This window comes from Manduca sexta, chromosome 12 (assembly GCF_014839805.1).
Source record: "Manduca sexta isolate Smith_Timp_Sample1 chromosome 12, JHU_Msex_v1.0, whole genome shotgun sequence".
NCBI classification, from domain to species: domain Eukaryota; kingdom Metazoa; phylum Arthropoda; class Insecta; order Lepidoptera; family Sphingidae; genus Manduca; species Manduca sexta.
This window is the reverse complement of record NC_051126.1, coordinates 8,317,971-8,335,426: the sequence shown is the minus strand read 5'-3', so window position 1 is coordinate 8,335,426 and position 17,456 is coordinate 8,317,971. Positions and strand designations below refer to the sequence as shown.

The 17,456-nt window shown below is 30.6% G+C and overlaps 1 protein-coding gene across 1 annotated transcript in view; it reads right to left on the bottom strand.

The window, feature by feature from the left end:
- The window catches only part of LOC115441530 (probable chitinase 10), a 95,787-nt gene that overhangs the window by 20,629 nt on the left and 57,702 nt on the right, over positions 1–17,456 (bottom strand). Inside the window, exons 4-5 of the mRNA XM_030166350.2 lie at positions 15,406–15,643; positions 11,595–11,774 (exon numbers count right to left, since the gene is read on the bottom strand). Coding sequence (XP_030022210.1) covers positions 11,595–11,774; positions 15,406–15,643 — 418 coding nt within the window. The remainder of the gene's footprint in view (positions 1–11,594; positions 11,775–15,405; positions 15,644–17,456) is intronic.

Here is a 17,456-nt window from a genome sequence, read left to right as displayed (position 1 = left end):
AGACGTTAATTATTGATTTCAATTACTTTCTATTAGCCAATTGTGAGATCGGTGACTGATTAAAAAATTAAATTCAACTAAGCATATATTTTCTGTACTAAAACACAGAATGAATGATAAAAATCATGACGATCCCATAAAATATGTTTGATGGGACACTTCTACACTATTGAAAAGGGAGTGGTGTTAATTGACTTAATTCTGCAAAAACTCTAATCATTTGCAAAAGTCGATTAAATGGTTATAGAAATAATAACGACATTTTATATGTAGCATTATAATGTTATTATATTGGTCTTAATTAGTTTTGCATATTGAATGACTTATGAAATTCTCTATTCAACTGGTTTGTGAATATTTTGTAAACAAATTTATGTTGAACTAGATTTTCGTAGCATCTGGTCAATAACGTAGATCAAAATTAATATTCATATTAATTTATACCTCAGTTCTATTACTATGATAATGAATTGCATAGCGATAAACTATTTTATTCCAGAGTAATTAGGCTGTCATTTAGATTGTAAAATAAGTAACAACCAAAAAGTATTTTGCTATAAAACGTTCTGTATACGGTGCCTTAAGAAGACTCTTGATTACTCACCGGAAATAAAGGGTCAAGTGCGAGTTGAGGCGATTAATTTGATTCAATGTCAGACGTCACGACTTTCTTTATGAGAAAATATAACGCTGTTGATTAAGTCTTTATTTCCTTGTTCCGGCTCAATTATTATTTTATGTAATTAAGAGTTTTTTTACATCAAAAAAATAGTTACGTTCAAACAAAACACGACTTTAACAAAACAATTACAACTTTCATAATAAAATAATATTATCTAATGTATTGTCCCAGCAATCATAGCAATTATAGGTTACATCATATTTGGACTCAGAGTATTTAGAATAATTAACACACCTCTCACAATTTATATTCTATTACCTCATTTTCATAGTAATGCTATGTAATCAAGCGAGGCACATCAAGTATCAAGCAATGAAAGCGTGCTGCAGTTTTTATTGGTTTACTTTGATAGGATTTCCGCGCGGAAAATATTCGCGTTCAGTACTTACATTATGATAAAGATAATTTACCTGCATTTAGTATACGCAACAAGTTAATCATTTAAATATATGATAACATTATGACAATTTTGTATAACGACTAAACAGAATATTCATAATATACATATTTATTGGAGGCTTACTTTTTTTGCGCCGTGTAGTAGTATATCCGTTTTCTGATAATACAAATTCATACCAAACACAAACCTCAAATAAATCTACCGGATTAGTATTAATTATAATGTAAATAAGGTAGACATTCTAATTTCAATACAAGCGTAGGGTAATAAAAAGAACAATCAAATTGTGTCGAATTTGTTTAGGCTAGTCCTCTTTTTTATCCGCACTAAATTTTAAAAGAGGCGTAAAAGACCCTGTTGTTTCAAGTCTGGGTTATACTTGTAAACTGGTGTGGAAACTACGACGATGTCGCTACCTTCCAATATCTTCGGGTATCCGACATCTGAGAGTTAATTCCACGCGGTAATCAATGTGAGAGCGACTGCACGTGGTGCCACAGACAGCGGGGAGATTAATTTTATATAGCAGGAAAAAAAAAGCTTTGAAGGCGCTACTTCTGCTTTATCGTTGCCAAAGAAAGAAATTAGTTCTACTTTTCATAACATGGCGAGAATTTATACCTGGTAAAGTTATGTTTGGGTTTTATGTAAATATTATATTTTAGTCGAAATACTTGGGTTCGTAGAATTTAAATTCTTATTGGTAATAATGTAAGGTTAGTTTTAGTGATTGTAAATTGGCGCATTTCTAATAACATAGAAGCAATGTTTTAGCTATATATTTAAAGTGCGTATTATGTACTACAGATATTTCAAAAACGAATATCTACATTCGTTTTGAAAAAAAATAAAGTATAATATCTAAAATTAGGCATAATTATTTTGCATAACATTCAAAAGGAAGTTTTAAATAATCATGATATTAATGTTGAAGTATCATTTTTTTTTAGGAAAAAACCAAAACCTAAATTGATGTCTTGCAAAGTACAGTCAGCCACAAAATTTGCTGCATAAATTCAAATTTCAAATCGACTTTAAACATTTGTGTCCTTATCAGAAATAGTTTTACCTATACCAAAATAAATTGCAAATAGTTTATAATATAATAATAATAATATCAGCCCTGATTATATACTTGCCCACTGCTAAGCAGGGGCCACCTCTACTACTGAGAGGGATTAGGCCTTAGTCCACCACGCTGGCCTAGTGCGGGTTGGAAGACTTCACACACCTTCGAAATTCCTATAGAGAACTTCTCAGATGTGCAGGTTTCCTCACGATGTTTTCCTTCACCGTTTACATTATTATTTGCAAATAGTTAACATTATTTTAAATAAAGAAAAAGAAAATTAGGATTGAAATTAATGTGTTGAAGAGTTTTAAAGTTCTGAATTTGTTCAGCTACTCCTGTGGCTCACTGTACAGGCTTTATAATATTGATATAATAATATTTTTATAGACCTGTCAGTACTAATTTTGTCTACAAACTTTCGTCGTATTTCGCTTGCTTAATAAAGTCGAGGTCATGTTTAGCACTTTTAATGTTTTCCTATTTAGTATTTACTAAATCCGCTGGGCGTAGTAAAAACACATTATAACTTATATGTATGTATGTTATTTAATATATAATATGTATTATGTATTTATTAGATCTAAAAGTACATAACAGGTTTTATGACCGCAATTTTTTTTTGATAGACTATGGTAATTAGTAATCATCTCTTGATATTTACCAAATACTGTCAAATACAACTCAGAATATCTTAAAGTAGCTGGTAAAACTAATTTGGTATCTCGAATATAGGTAGACTAGAAAACATAAATACACATGTAAGTAATCTTTAAGTTTTTTTTACATTTGGTAAACGTTAAGATTTTATTCGCCAAACATTCAGATATCCTACTATCCTACTAATCTTGACTAACCCTTCTTATGAGTTCGACTATTGGATATAATTAATTCATTTAACGATTAAATCGCTTACAAGAAGAACATACCCTTTTACAGTTCTAAGTCAATGTTTGAACACTGTATTGGAGTGTTATCCTTGATTAAACTTTCGTGTGATTGTTTTACATCGACGTTTCGAAATATCTTTACAAAATGTGTTTTTCGGTCACATACGTGGGTCATAGGTACCTATATATTTATATGATATTGCACTGATGTTAGTACGTTAACCGAATTACAAAATAAATACACACCTACCTATTATTATAGGTACAAAACCTAACCTTAATCACTTTCTTATTCAGAAGCGGTAACTTGAAACATGTAGTCATTTGGCGAACATAAATACACAATAAAACCTTATTAGCTTCAGCTTCATTATTTCTAAAGCATTATATTACTAGGCCATTATTAGCTTCACACTTCGCACTAACAAACGAACCAGCACTGAAATGAAATTATGTAATATTGATGCGAAATTTTGTAAGGATTTGGGTGTGTGTTCCAATAAATGAAGAAACCGATGATTTGTATTTTTGGCGCTGGCAAGGATATGTAAAAGAGCTGTCACACAATGGAGCCGCGAACAATATCTAATTGGAAATAATTAAGTGGCCTTATTAAGGACCCTCTCCAAGCACGCGGCCTTGAACGATTTGTTCAATACTTGACGGCGCGCGATTAACGGGCGGGGCGCGATTAATGCAAATATTTTAAAAAAATATATTTTAAACAACAATTTTATGTATTTTTGAAAAACTTTAACTACTAAAATATTCCTTATAACATTAAATTGAAGTGTAATTTTTGAGGGGATACACAGAATTACAAGTTTTAGTGGCGTTTTTATGATGAAATCTATGAAACAATATTCACTTAATAAAATAATTCAGACAATAACGTAAAGATAACATATTAACAAAATATTATCATGTTTAATTTGTTTTCTTTAAATATTATAAATTTCGAATAACATAAAATCATTTAAAAATTAGTCAACGTGCCGTTCTGGTGGGGATAGGCCTTTAAAAAATATTTTTTTACACAATTTATCTGAATTACATTTCAAAACGTCACGGACGTATCGATTCAAAGCAGAAAAAACTGTATGAGGTCATGTGCATAAAAATATCAACTAACTCGGATAACTATCTGACCTTATGGAAATGTCGAGGACAGAGATGCATCTCGGTGAGTCACAATTTCCTTTTGTTTTAATATAAAACAGTGTTGCAGTTTCGCATCGCCCACGTCTAGGTACGTGATCTTTTACAACAAAAAGAAAGCTTAGAACGTTTTGTATTTGATAGCTTTTCGAAATCCTATAATAACCGATAAATAATCAAATTTAAAAAACAAATCAGCAAATGTTGCTAGGTGGTGATTAGTTTATAGTTTAAAAATTGTAAAATGCGAACAAAAATCAAAAGTTCAATTTTCCAAAAAACCGGAATGACAAATTTATCATTTCAGTTGACGAGTGTCTATACTATCTATATAGTAATATTAAAAAGAGGAACAACTTTTCAGTTTGTAGGTTTGTAGAGGTTAATCTTTGAAACTACTGAACCGATTTTGACAATTCTTTTACTAATAGGAAGTAAATTACTCCCAAATGCTATAGGTTATTTTTTATTCCGTTAAAATATAAATCGGGACTTATATCCTGGAAAAATTGTTTCACGTGTTCGGAGACGCAGGCATAAGCTACTTTATTGTATTTTGTACATAATTGTAGTTTTTGTGTCACAAACATCGGGGCAGGCAAATGTTCATAAAAATCGTAATTACTGCATAAGGATATGTACTACATCCTGATTTTTGAGAATAAATCACAATTGTATAGAAATCGTAAAAAATACTTCTATACTTTTTAAGAATAATCTGCTCTTTACCTGTTATGTTAATGAGTAGACTTAAAATATTGATACGTGTCAATAAAATTGTATCACGCATCATAAAAGCGTGTATCTTTATGGCTTGGAAAATAGTAGCTTCGTCGATTAGTTTTGGGTTTTAACTTTTTATTATATCTATTGTTGATTGACGGTCACTACGAAATTATATCTCAAATAGTATTTAATCACGATAAATATATTATGTACCAATATAAATAAGAATTACGTAATAATATAAAAAAAACCTACTCACAAATATTTATTATTTTACAATTAATACTAACACAAAATGTCGAATACGTCCGTATTTGATCCAATGTTTGACCAAATTCAACCTATCTGCATACTATATGGGATTTACGTAGCACGTTTCATTAGTTTAGAAATGTTCACAAGTTTAATTACAAATGTAGAATGACAAATAGTGACACCGTTGTGCCCGAATCCTAATACGCCTTTAGAGAGATTATTGAATACGTTTCTCTAAAGGATATAACAACATTGTGGCAATGGAAATTAGACAAGCACTCCTTAGAAGATTTACGTTTATGGCTTTATATTTACAATAAGCTTTGTGATGTGTTTTTAAGTATTTTTTCATATTCTCGCGGAAACTGGTTATTTTTCTTGTATAAATATAGTATCTTGAATGACTATACAAAAACATCAACACCTGTCCGTTAAACTGTTGATATGTGAGAAGAAATAAACAAACATTTATTCGTATTTAGAGTATTAGCATCAGCTATAAGTAATTAGTAAAAAATCATGACATAAACCCACAGAATATAAAGCTTACAGGGTTAATAATACATTAAACAAAACAATGCAATATTGGAAATCAAATGACTAATATTATGCATCAATAAGGAAACGTGATAATTAAAAAAAAAAAAATTCACGTCGAATTCATAACCTCCTCCTTTTTTTGAAGTCGGTAAAAAAGGCAAAATGCGAAAATGTTTGGATGTATATTAAAAGTAAACGTAGAAGGATTTAAAAGAAATTTGGCACACGAATAAGTATACCATATTCTGGATCAACGCTACGTTTATCACGGTAATTGGCTCCTAAGGGATATAACGGATATTTTTTCAATCTAATTTTTAAATAGATTTTAGGGCTGTACTATAAATCACTAAAATGTTTTAGGTACCTTTGTACCGGGAAAGGCTTTCACGTGAGTAACACGTTTAAAATAACTTTCAAAGAACAAGCACATTTCATGTCCTTGTTTAAAATATGGCTTATATAGTGTTGGCTAAACATCGCGCGATTGTACATACAACACGTTTCTCTGGAAAATTCTTTACACTTTCCACTTCTGAGTTTGGTAGTGTTTGGTAAAGAAATCGATTGTAATACCTTAGCAGACTAACCGCCACTTAGTTTCCGTATTCCTCTTAAGTGGCTTCCGTTGGACGCATTTGTACCTGGAGTGGATAGTATGTAAGAAGTGCACTTGGCTCTTAAGGAAGTTTAATAGAACTAGTAAATAGTTTAACAATGTTGGATATTGAATTCCTATGATTTATTTGATACTTAGTAAATTTAGGGGCTATTTTATAAATTTCAAGTACATTTTGCTTCACAGTTATTGTATTAAATAACGAATGTGGAGGACACTCATTTTGTTACTATTTGGGGGCATAGATTAGAATGTGACTTTTATTTTTAGTTGGCTTTTATATTTATGTGTCAAGTAGCATTTACTCAAAAGTTGTGAACCCTTGTTATATTTGAATAATAGATGATCAATAATTTAAATTAATTAATTGATTATTACCTTTTTTTATTATTTAATGGTATTTTTATAAAAAACATAAACATTTATATGATATGGTCACTACTGAACGAAGGACAAGGCAAACGTCTTTTTGGTGTCACATTGACCTCTGCAACAATCTAGTATATTGTACAAGAAACAAGGTATGTTTTTAAAAATATATATATAATATCAAAATTTCTTGATATTATGTCTATAAAATCAAGCAATATTTAAAAAATCGTTTTTTTTTTCAATCCATACAATACTGTTACGTGGTCCAATTTACAGAAAGGCAGATAAAATAGACAGAGTTTTGTAATCCTAACGGTTCGAACCGAAGCAAATGAAAAACGTACAAAAATCTTAGTTTATAGTCAGCGCTGATTGAAGTGCATGCGTTTCGATTTTTTACTGAAAAACATGAACTGTTCACTCGAACAATTCGTTTCTATCTAAAAAATTTGAAGGTTTTGTTTACACATAAAATATAAACAAATAGCATTGAGTATTAAATATAAAGAATGACGAAAAATAGATATTATTTAAGCGCAAATAATTACAAAATTAATTTAAGACTAAACAGTTATGACGTTGGTTGCCACAATCTGGTAACTTCCAAATAGTTTATTAAATAGAGGTTTATCATGAGAAAAATCTTAAAATAGATCGTAGTCAATAATGTCTGACAGTTCAATTAGTCAGACTTATTAATATTAATAATTTGAAAGGCGCGTACAGAAAATATTTTATAAAGTAAATTTTTGATATCAAATTGATTTATGCCACTTGATTTATCAATATTTTCTTCTGGGTTTGTAAATACGCGTATTGAACTCGCTGTAACATCATAAACTTCGGTCAGTTCGAAGTTGCGAAGTCTGCTAATTACGTTCTGAAATCTTCTTTATCTTCTCAAAGTCGGCGGAGTGTCGTGACAAGAAAACAGTGGCGAAACGTGCCACGCGTTTTGATGTCACAATATGAATGGCCCTTTACAATTTAGTGATGCTTGCAACTTTACAATACGTCGATAAGCTTAAGAAATCTATTGAGCTAATCACAATATAGTGCGTCTTTAAAATGAATTAAAACTGTTCTTTTAAAGATGGATTTTTGATATACAAATTTTATACTATTAGTGTCTGAAGGTTTAGTATCGTGTGTTGACTGGTTTTCGTTGAACGTTTGTTCAACAACAACATCATTTATTAAAATACATACTATATAATAGGAAAAAAGGCAAACCTCCTTTTCTAAATAGACAAACACATATCATATATATTTTACATCGTCAATATGAAATTGAAATGCGTGTTAGATAATAAAAGTAAACGGTCATGTCAGTATGAATGCGCAAGGCGAGCTAATATTTGTTCATGTGAGGTTGAATTTGCTTAAGCACTGCCTTGTAATGAACATTTGTCGTGTTCGTTTACGACGTGTATGGCTGATATTGACACATGATTTAAACGATTCACCAAAAAAGGAAATCATTGAAACGCATAACCTCAAAACATGAACAGCAAATCTGATCAAAGAATAACATTCTAGAACCTTTTTCGTAACTTTATTATTTTAATAATATAAAAAAATAGTAATATGAATTTTAATTCGAATTATAATCAATATATCACAGAAACAGAATCGAGAATCATCTTCCAGCAGCAATAAATATTAATATCACACAAGTCGAGATGTATTAGCATATCGGACTGCGTAATATCTCTGAAGTTGAAAACAATAATTTAGACTTATTTATCCACTCATCACCTTGACCTAATAACTCTAAATGAGACATTTAATTATTGCGCATTTCCTAATAAAATAAAATTGTATTTAATATTTTATCGTTATAAAAGTTAATATCTCCTTCTTTTGCACGGAACTTTTTCCATTTGAGACTTTTGCCTTAACAAAAATTCCAATTTACATTTTTCCAGGGGCAAATAGCCTAGATGCTTATTAAGGAAATTATCTATTCGTGTGCCAAATTTCATCCTTATACATTCAGCGATTTAATATAAATAATGCAAAAACATTCTAATATCTAAACATCGAAAATTTTGGCAAACTTTTAAACCCTTAATATTGGCTCAGTTTTACATTCTTTCAGATTTATCTACGATTACGAAATTCAGAAAATTTCTCGGCATTTTTGCACCATTAAATTATCGAGCAACACATTATTGATATTAATTACAGTTTTATCGATAAAAAATATTTTATGTGCAGCACTGCCGGTGTTGGCGACAGGTGCAGCGGAGCACGGCTCGCGACCGGCCACCGACATGGTGTATCGATATATCGATAAATTGTATTTAGATAACACACAGCCCTATCACAAAACAGAGGTGGATTGAAATTAATATTCTGTGGTTATTCGTGACTATTGTAATTACTGTGCTATAAACGTGCTTCCACTTACTTTAAATTATTCGTAGTGGTGATAAATGAATACTGTTGAAGTAAAGAAGCGTGGGAGGAACCTTACGGTTGAATAGGCGCATAAATGATATAATGCGGGTTGCAAAGAGCTTTTCAATGTACAATACTCTGCCGTTCTCGTGTTTGGAAAAATAAATGGAGGATTTCTAATTTGAGATAGCGCCCTTTTAATTCAGCACCAACCATGTAAGGTTAAATCTTACATTTTTTGTATATTTTTCAAAGTTCAGTTTCTGTATTTTTTTTCAGCATTTTCACTTATTTTTTTATACCTTATTAATTGAGCTTACTCTTTTCGTTCATTTTTAATATCTTTCATCTCTATAATAGCTATTAAAAATACGATACTTTTAGCTTTGCAAAGAACATTTTGTTTTGATCTAGTTAAAATTTTAATAACCATTGAAGCGTCTGCGCGTTATTTTATGTAAAATTATGCAAATTATGTATGTCTAGACTTCTGAACTTTAGCTACAGGGTTTGGGTGACTACGTACACGCAAAATTGATATTAAGACATACTATTCATTAGGAACTACTATGTAGATAATTCGAATTTCGAATCTTACTTGGGGAGTAAACCTCAATTCCCTTTCCCTTTCCGTTGCTTTTCACATTTTAATTAATCTTCAGTGTTTTAAATTAAAAAAAGAAAAAGAACAGAAAGACGTGAAATAAAATTAAAATAAGTTCTAAATTTAAAAACATATCCAATTCTAATAGTTTACAAGTCTACACAAACCGGCACACCTGTCCGCGAGAGGTTTGATATTTGCCAATATTTTGGTCATATGACCGTTAGAAAAGAGATATAGCTTTTAGAGATTACATTTGAATTGGTTCATCCTTTTGTTACCTAAAATGGTGTTTGTTTTCATTGTGTGTCCACTGTTATTTATAACTGTAATCCGCAGGTAGTGTTATATGATTTTCTCTTTATTAATTGAACTTTTACTGCTTACTTGCTTTCGCCAAAAGAAATTAAGCGAATGTATGAAACTGTTTTTTAGTGCTGACGGTGTATTTCGAACGCAATAAATCCGATGGTACCTAAACGTAATATAATCGGGCAGTTTGTTTTTTTCTTTAGACTTTTGTACATAATAGTATACATGTAAACGCGGAGAGAGCGCGCTAAGTGAGCGCGTATAAAAAAGCCACCTGAATTCCTATTAACCTAACCTAACATATTTTAGTGACTTCGGCGAAGAATAACAATTGATATTATTGATTTGATTTCTCTATAAATTGTAATAACATTGTGTCTTGAAGAACTTATAATCTCGAGTCCAAATTACACAAAATTACTTTTATTAATTTCGTAATTTTACTTTCACAGGGCGTTTTTTTAATAAGTATGTAATATAAATATTTACTTGTTTATTTAAGCGTTGAACGTAATCTGATTACACGAATGAGATTTTTCATAATCTCTTCGTCGAATTTCGTGTATTCGAAAGGATTATTATGGATTATACAAAAATCGGCTTTGAAATGTTCGATGAGAAAAATATTCATAAATGAGGATGTGAGCGAATTAAAACTGACCGTAAACCTGGGTAGGCTTTTAAAATCCATTTATTTCATAATCCATCAAAGGGAAATATACAAAATGAACTCTAATTCTTTTTTATTATGGTGTATTTTTCAAATATATTTTGCTTATTTGGCTGAATAATTTATATTTTCAAGTCTCCATCAGTTCGAAGATGCTAACACTGGTCTAGAGAACACGTGAAAGACGACGTGTGGATTCCCTTTATGTTTCAAAAGTAGTTTAAGATATTTTACTTCCACTATAGTACAGTGATTTATATGAAACGAGAAAATACTTGTGCATATTTTAAAATATGATGCATAAAGTTGAACGTTGGGGTGTATTAACTTCAAAAATATTGTAATTTGAATAAAAATTCATTTAAATTCTTAAATATTGTTTATCATCATTTTTATTGAGTATGTTTTCGTTTACCACGTCTCGGTATGATATTAAAGATCGGATATTAGAAGATTTGTTGGATTTGAAACTTAGAGTCCAATTAGATAAGCTTCAGTTTATAACAATATTATTATCCTCTTAATACACTGATGAGCAATCTTTCATATATCATTATTTTTTATAAACTGGCTAATAGTGTATATTAAATCTATTTGAATTGTCTCTACTGTTATTTCCATGGTAACAGGAGATGACTCGCCCGCTCATTAAATGAACCCCAAAACGATTCCGTCAAAGGGCGACGAGGAAGGGAAAAGTCACTTTTAACAAGCTTTTTATTTTATGCACCTATACAAATTAGCACTTAATGTTTTCGGGAAACAAGTTGATTAGTTTAACGTCTAGACGCTAAACAATATTTGAAGAAAATGTAATTATTAATTAGTGAACAAAAAATCTCTATTCGCTGCTCTTTTCGTCAACACTACTTGCTTCCCAAAACTGAACCTTACCTTTTAGCAGCAAAACGTAATTTTTCTTGTCATCGCCGCCTTTGGGGTACTCCCAGTCGATATCCAGACCGTCGAAGTTCCTGTCACGCAGGTAAGGAATGGCGGAGTAGATGAAAGTCTGCCGGGCGTAGCGACTTGCGGACATCTCCTTAAACTTTTGGGTTCCGAACGACCATCCACCTGGCGGAAATATTGAGAAATTAGATATAAAATACATCTTAAGCATTAAGAAATAGATTACATTTTTAATAAAACTTTGCAAAAGGTTAAAAACTTTTACCACGTTCATAATAAAATTTCATTTTGTTATAATTGGATCTTACGTATTAACAAAAAAAATATATCTTTTCAACGAAATCCTCTTAAAAAGTTTTTTATGTGAATACTTTAGCACTTTTTGTTTTTGGTCTTCCATTTGGTATTATAAAACATGAAGAAAAACAATGCCTACAAAAATCCCAATGATAAAGTGAAGGTGTGAAAACCAAAGTCATTGCGACTGCCATTTTTTTGTTCGATTTTCGAATTAATCGTACAAAAAGCATAGCTAACAGTATCATGTTACACTAACCATTGTCATAGAGAAAAGATTATCGTATGTCGATATCATTATTCGTCATGGTTGATTGCATAGTTCTTATGCTATTATGAAAACGGCCGGGGTTTTTATCGGCGTGAAAATAGGTGAAAATGTACGTGCCGTGGGAAAGCCGCTGTGGCGCTTTCGCACGTGTGCGCTGTTACATTATCGATATCGATGTTTCTTTCGTGTTGTATAACAGTAATTATTAAGGTGCATTAAAACGATCTACATACGGATATGTTTGTATTACATAATAGTGCCTACCATTTAGTTGTGACAATACATTATGTCTCTATAAATATCTGTATTGGAATATTTTAACAAACAAAAAGAAGATAAAAAATGCGTTATATAAGCCATAAACAATATGTAATAGATGAAATTCTGTTATATTCTGCTGAATATAATAATAAATGATTGCTATATAATAGTAAGTAAGTACTGGGTGTTAACATAATGTAGAATCTATAATTAAATTAATTATTATTTACTTTAAATCCAAATACATAAATGTTAACTTCCATGCAAAAATAATACTATTTTAAATCAGTGTTGTAGTATAAAGCAAGATATACTAGAACACTAATTTAAAAGAGTACTCATTATGTTAGTTTTATGGATATAAGAATAAATTAACAAATTAATTATAATTTATTAGTTATATAAATGGCGCAAAATTTGGCATTTTTGCATGAAATTGGGTTGACCTATATAGTTTATTTAATTTATGTTATTATTATGGAATAAATGAACATAATGATTTCTTATGTTTACGCGAATATTAGACGATAAAATAAAACCAGTTTTTGGACTTCATCGCGGTTTCTTGTTCTTCGGTTTTCCTGTAACTGAAAAGGCAATTTACAGTCGTTTTTAATTTACAATTTACGTGTTTCGTCTACGAAACGTCGGAAGAAAATTAAAATACAAAAAAAAGCGATTTAATCCTGAACGATAAATGAACATTATAGTTAATCTGATAAAAATAAATTAAGACCATGTTATTGTAAAATATTTTAGCACAAGATTGCTAATGCGATAAAAGGTTATTCTAATTTATACGTAATTTATTTTTATTTGATTTAAAAGTCAAAACAAACTGAAAGCTCTAATAAAAATAATTATCGAATTGGCAATTTTAATTATGCAGATTACAATTTATCCATTCACGTCAGTAATTCATATGAGTATTTGAAGAACTCTACTAACTACTGAGTTTATGAAATTGTGACGTAACTGCATTTTATTTCATAATAAGTGTCTACAAATTAAGCAAATGTTTTCCGCATCGTTAACTGTTACATAATTAATAATAAAATGTAATAAGAAAGTATTAAAATGTATTGTTATCGTACGCTTTATTATTTAAAATTTGTATTATATATTTATTGTTTGGCTTGTAAGATTTTTTTTATATTGGCTATTAAGTTGCATAATATTTGACCTATTACAACATCTTCATAATTTAGGTTAATATACTAAACATGTTTTTGCTGGTGGTTTTCTTTGTATAGATTACATCTAAGCATTGTTTTAAATTTCGGCTACGAAAAGGCCCGCATTTCTCGCGTAACTCATTAGATTCTTATATATTTATAATGTTATTGTGGTACATGCGTATTTTATGAAATGTTATAGTAAATTATATAATTTACTTTATGGTATTAAATAGTTTTTTATGTAAGAACAAACAAACAGACCTTTTGTTTTGTATTAGAGGTGGATTTGAGTGTATTATATAAGCAGTCTTCTGATCAAATACTACTAAACCTAGCTTTGTATTTCTAAATCTATGACTAATACCATAAACTCGGAAGCTTTTTTTATATGATAATGATTTAATAAGGTCGGTTGGCAGGCTAATTGACGTAAGCAACATTTATTTTCGAAAAATTTAGACTAAGTTCAAAAAACGAAGAAAAATAATATGATGGTATTGTTTCCAAATACTTATAAAACCCAAAGTCGCTAATGAATGTCGCTTAATTAATTTAGCCTGCCAACTGTCGATAGTATCCTAGCTACTGACAAACCTTTGAATGTTATTGAACAACCTTATTTACACATAATGGTTTCCGCCGTTATATATCTAGGTCTACTGTTATAGGCTGATATATGAAAAGATATTAATGGACTTGTTTAAAAAATTTTACAAATTAAAACAGCAACATATTACGTCATAATAGAATTATGTATAAATTTTAATAGCTTGTTATTTCGTTATGCAATCGTGAAGCGAATTTATAAATTATAACCATATTTTTTAAATTTTGCTTTTTTATGTCTATTATTGCTTTTGTATACATAAATCTCAAATTACATGTGAAAAATATCTTTATTTATGGTTTCCAGGTTAATCATAAAAAAATCACGAATAAGAGCTATTTTACGTGTTTTTTTATTAACTGATAACTACTCTACCGATTAAGTTAAATTAATTTGTTATTAAAACTGTTGAAATTAATGAAATTTTAATTTGTTTATATAGTCAATAAACTCTTGTAGTAACTTAGTACATTATTGATACAATTTCAAATCAATTTGACGGCTGTAAGATTCATTGAATTAAAGGTCATTTCTATTCGAAAAGTAGAATTTAGATTAAAAAAATACGTAGAAAATAGATTGGATTCGCAATAATATGTGTTTAGCTTAATTGACCTAAGTCATATCACTATAAAATATGGCTTAGGTCAATTATCCTTACAGCCATCGATTATTATAGATATTATGCTATCATCAATATACTGGATAATATTGCGAATTATCGATATTGTGGGGGTCATCCCTAAGCGGGTTCAACTTTGAGGTCTGTAACCTACCGAGTGGTGTCTTGTGCTCTATACGTATTATCCGAACGGCACAAAGAATGTTTTTGTTAGGAAGAATTTTTCTATTGAGTTCTGTGGAATGAATGGTAAGGAAATTGTTATGGTCTGATAACAATGTGGAGTGTGAATAACATTGGCGGAAAAATCTTGTGTTATAAATGTACTGGTATGTAGGTATTAAAGAAAATGGAATAAAAAAACAAATGTGTAGAAATACATTAGTAATGTGATATAGAAGAATATATTAATATAGAAGGGCGGTCCGTGGTAGAACGTAAGTTCTACCACGGACCGCCTTTCTATATTAGCTTTCCTTATCTCCTCAGATAATTGATGGTGCTTCATACATGTGGCAAGTGGTCTTTTTTATTAAAGATATGTTAGTTGAATCACTTACCAATAGCCAATAAAGTTTTCAATTTTGGATTAGCCTTTTTCAAAACGTTGATCCTGTCATACAGTCCAGTCTTGCCATCTTTGGTCTCGTCGTTGGACTCGAAGGAGCTAAGTTTCCCCTTCTTTAGCCAGCCGAAAGCGAAGATGATGTGCGTGCAGAGATCAGGCTGGATGTCTTCGGGCATGAACTTGCCGATCTTGGTGCGGTATTGAGACCAGTTGGTGTAGTAGCAGACAATCTAGACAATTAAAAATTATGTTAGTGCTATGGTAATAAGAGTCTTTTTTAAATACACTACTACTTAACTTTTAAATAATCTATCATAATAAATTGTTGAGTTAGCAACATTTATTGGTTTTAAATGTCGTAAATTATACTATTGGCAAATAAAACTAATTCAATTGTATAATACATGCTAAAATGCTAATGAGTAGGTAATATTATGTTATTGAAAAAGTCACCTTCAAATTATTTTTTATCTAAGATTAATAGTAGATTAGTATTGGTAAAATTAAGATATTTTTCATTACGATTATTTTAGTCATCAGTTGGATGTGAGAGTTGTTATAGCATAGTTTGTTACAGAGGTATATAATTAAAATTAAAAAGCAAAAACTATAGCAGTGATACATATTTTTATGATCGACCTTCTCTTTCATGTTTATGTGTTGTATAAATTATTTAGTAATGAGCTATTTATTGAAATTTTAATTAAAAAGCGTTGTTAATAGATTGATTTGCTGGTTTTATTACAAACCAGTTTCTGTTTTATGCTTTAATGGGAATGCGTGAATTATCATTTCAAAATACATTATAATTAGCCAATGTTCATAACTTCATAGTTTGATAACCTAAGCATCCAGGCTTTCAAAATTCATTTTGCTTATTACGAATTCAATACTGCAATGTAATCACGCTTGAATTAAGGTATTGTTTGCTACAGCGTGTTAATTCAATTTACATTCATCCTTTTAGTATGCAGGTTTTATATTTTTACTAACGAGTTACTTAGATTTATATAATGACTCACAAGGGTCCACTACTTGCCGGTTCGTTTAACAGCCAAAGCAAATTTAAACTCGTTTAATTTTAATACAGTTTAAAACCAAATTTCTAGAGATTTTAATGTCCTTTACATTTAAGGTATCGCCACTTTAGAAGGTAGAAGTGATTTATTAAAATATTGTTAACGTCAGATTATCGGTTAGTTCATAATCAATTATACAAGTTTTTTCCTAAATCGCAGCAACTTTTAGTATCGATCGGACATGCCTTTAAATTATATAATGCTGCAAGGACACTTATGTTCTCAAAATTCATTTATCTGACCTATGTATGCTTACTGGTAGGTCTGTCGTATGCGTGGGTCGGAGGGGGCATCTGGTAGGCACCAACGTAATGCGTATATTTACCGCCAAGTAACAGTGTGAATGCACTGTTGTGTTCCGGTTTGAAGGACATTGTAATAATAATATCAGCCCTATATTAAATACTGTCCCACTGCTGGGCATAGGCTTCCTCTACTATTGAGAGGGATTAGACCTTATTCTACCATGCTGGTCTAGTGCGCATTAGTAGACTCCACATAACCCAAAAATTCTACAGAGAACTTCTTAGCAGGTTTCCTCACGATGTTTTCCTTCACCGTTAAAGCGAACGAAAACTGATGAGCAATACACACATAACTTTAAAAAAGTCATAGGTGCGTGCCTTGGGTTTAGAACCTGCGGGCAATCGTTCCGCCAGTCTGTTCCATTCCCAGCTAGGCTATTGTCGCTAAGATTTTGTAGCCAGCGTAATTACTGGACATTACGAGACGTAACATTTTACGTCTCGGGGTAAAGAGCGCAATAGACTGTCACGCGGTACTTTGTAATTCAAAGTTTAGTAGTGTTGCTACTATTTATGGGCGGTCGCATTGCTCACCATCAGGCATGCACGTCTCTTATATGTTATAAATTTTCTGAAAATCTACTGAACGGATTTAGAAATTTGGTGTACAGAGATAGTTTAACTCCCTGGGAAGATTATAGACTACTTTCTATCCAATG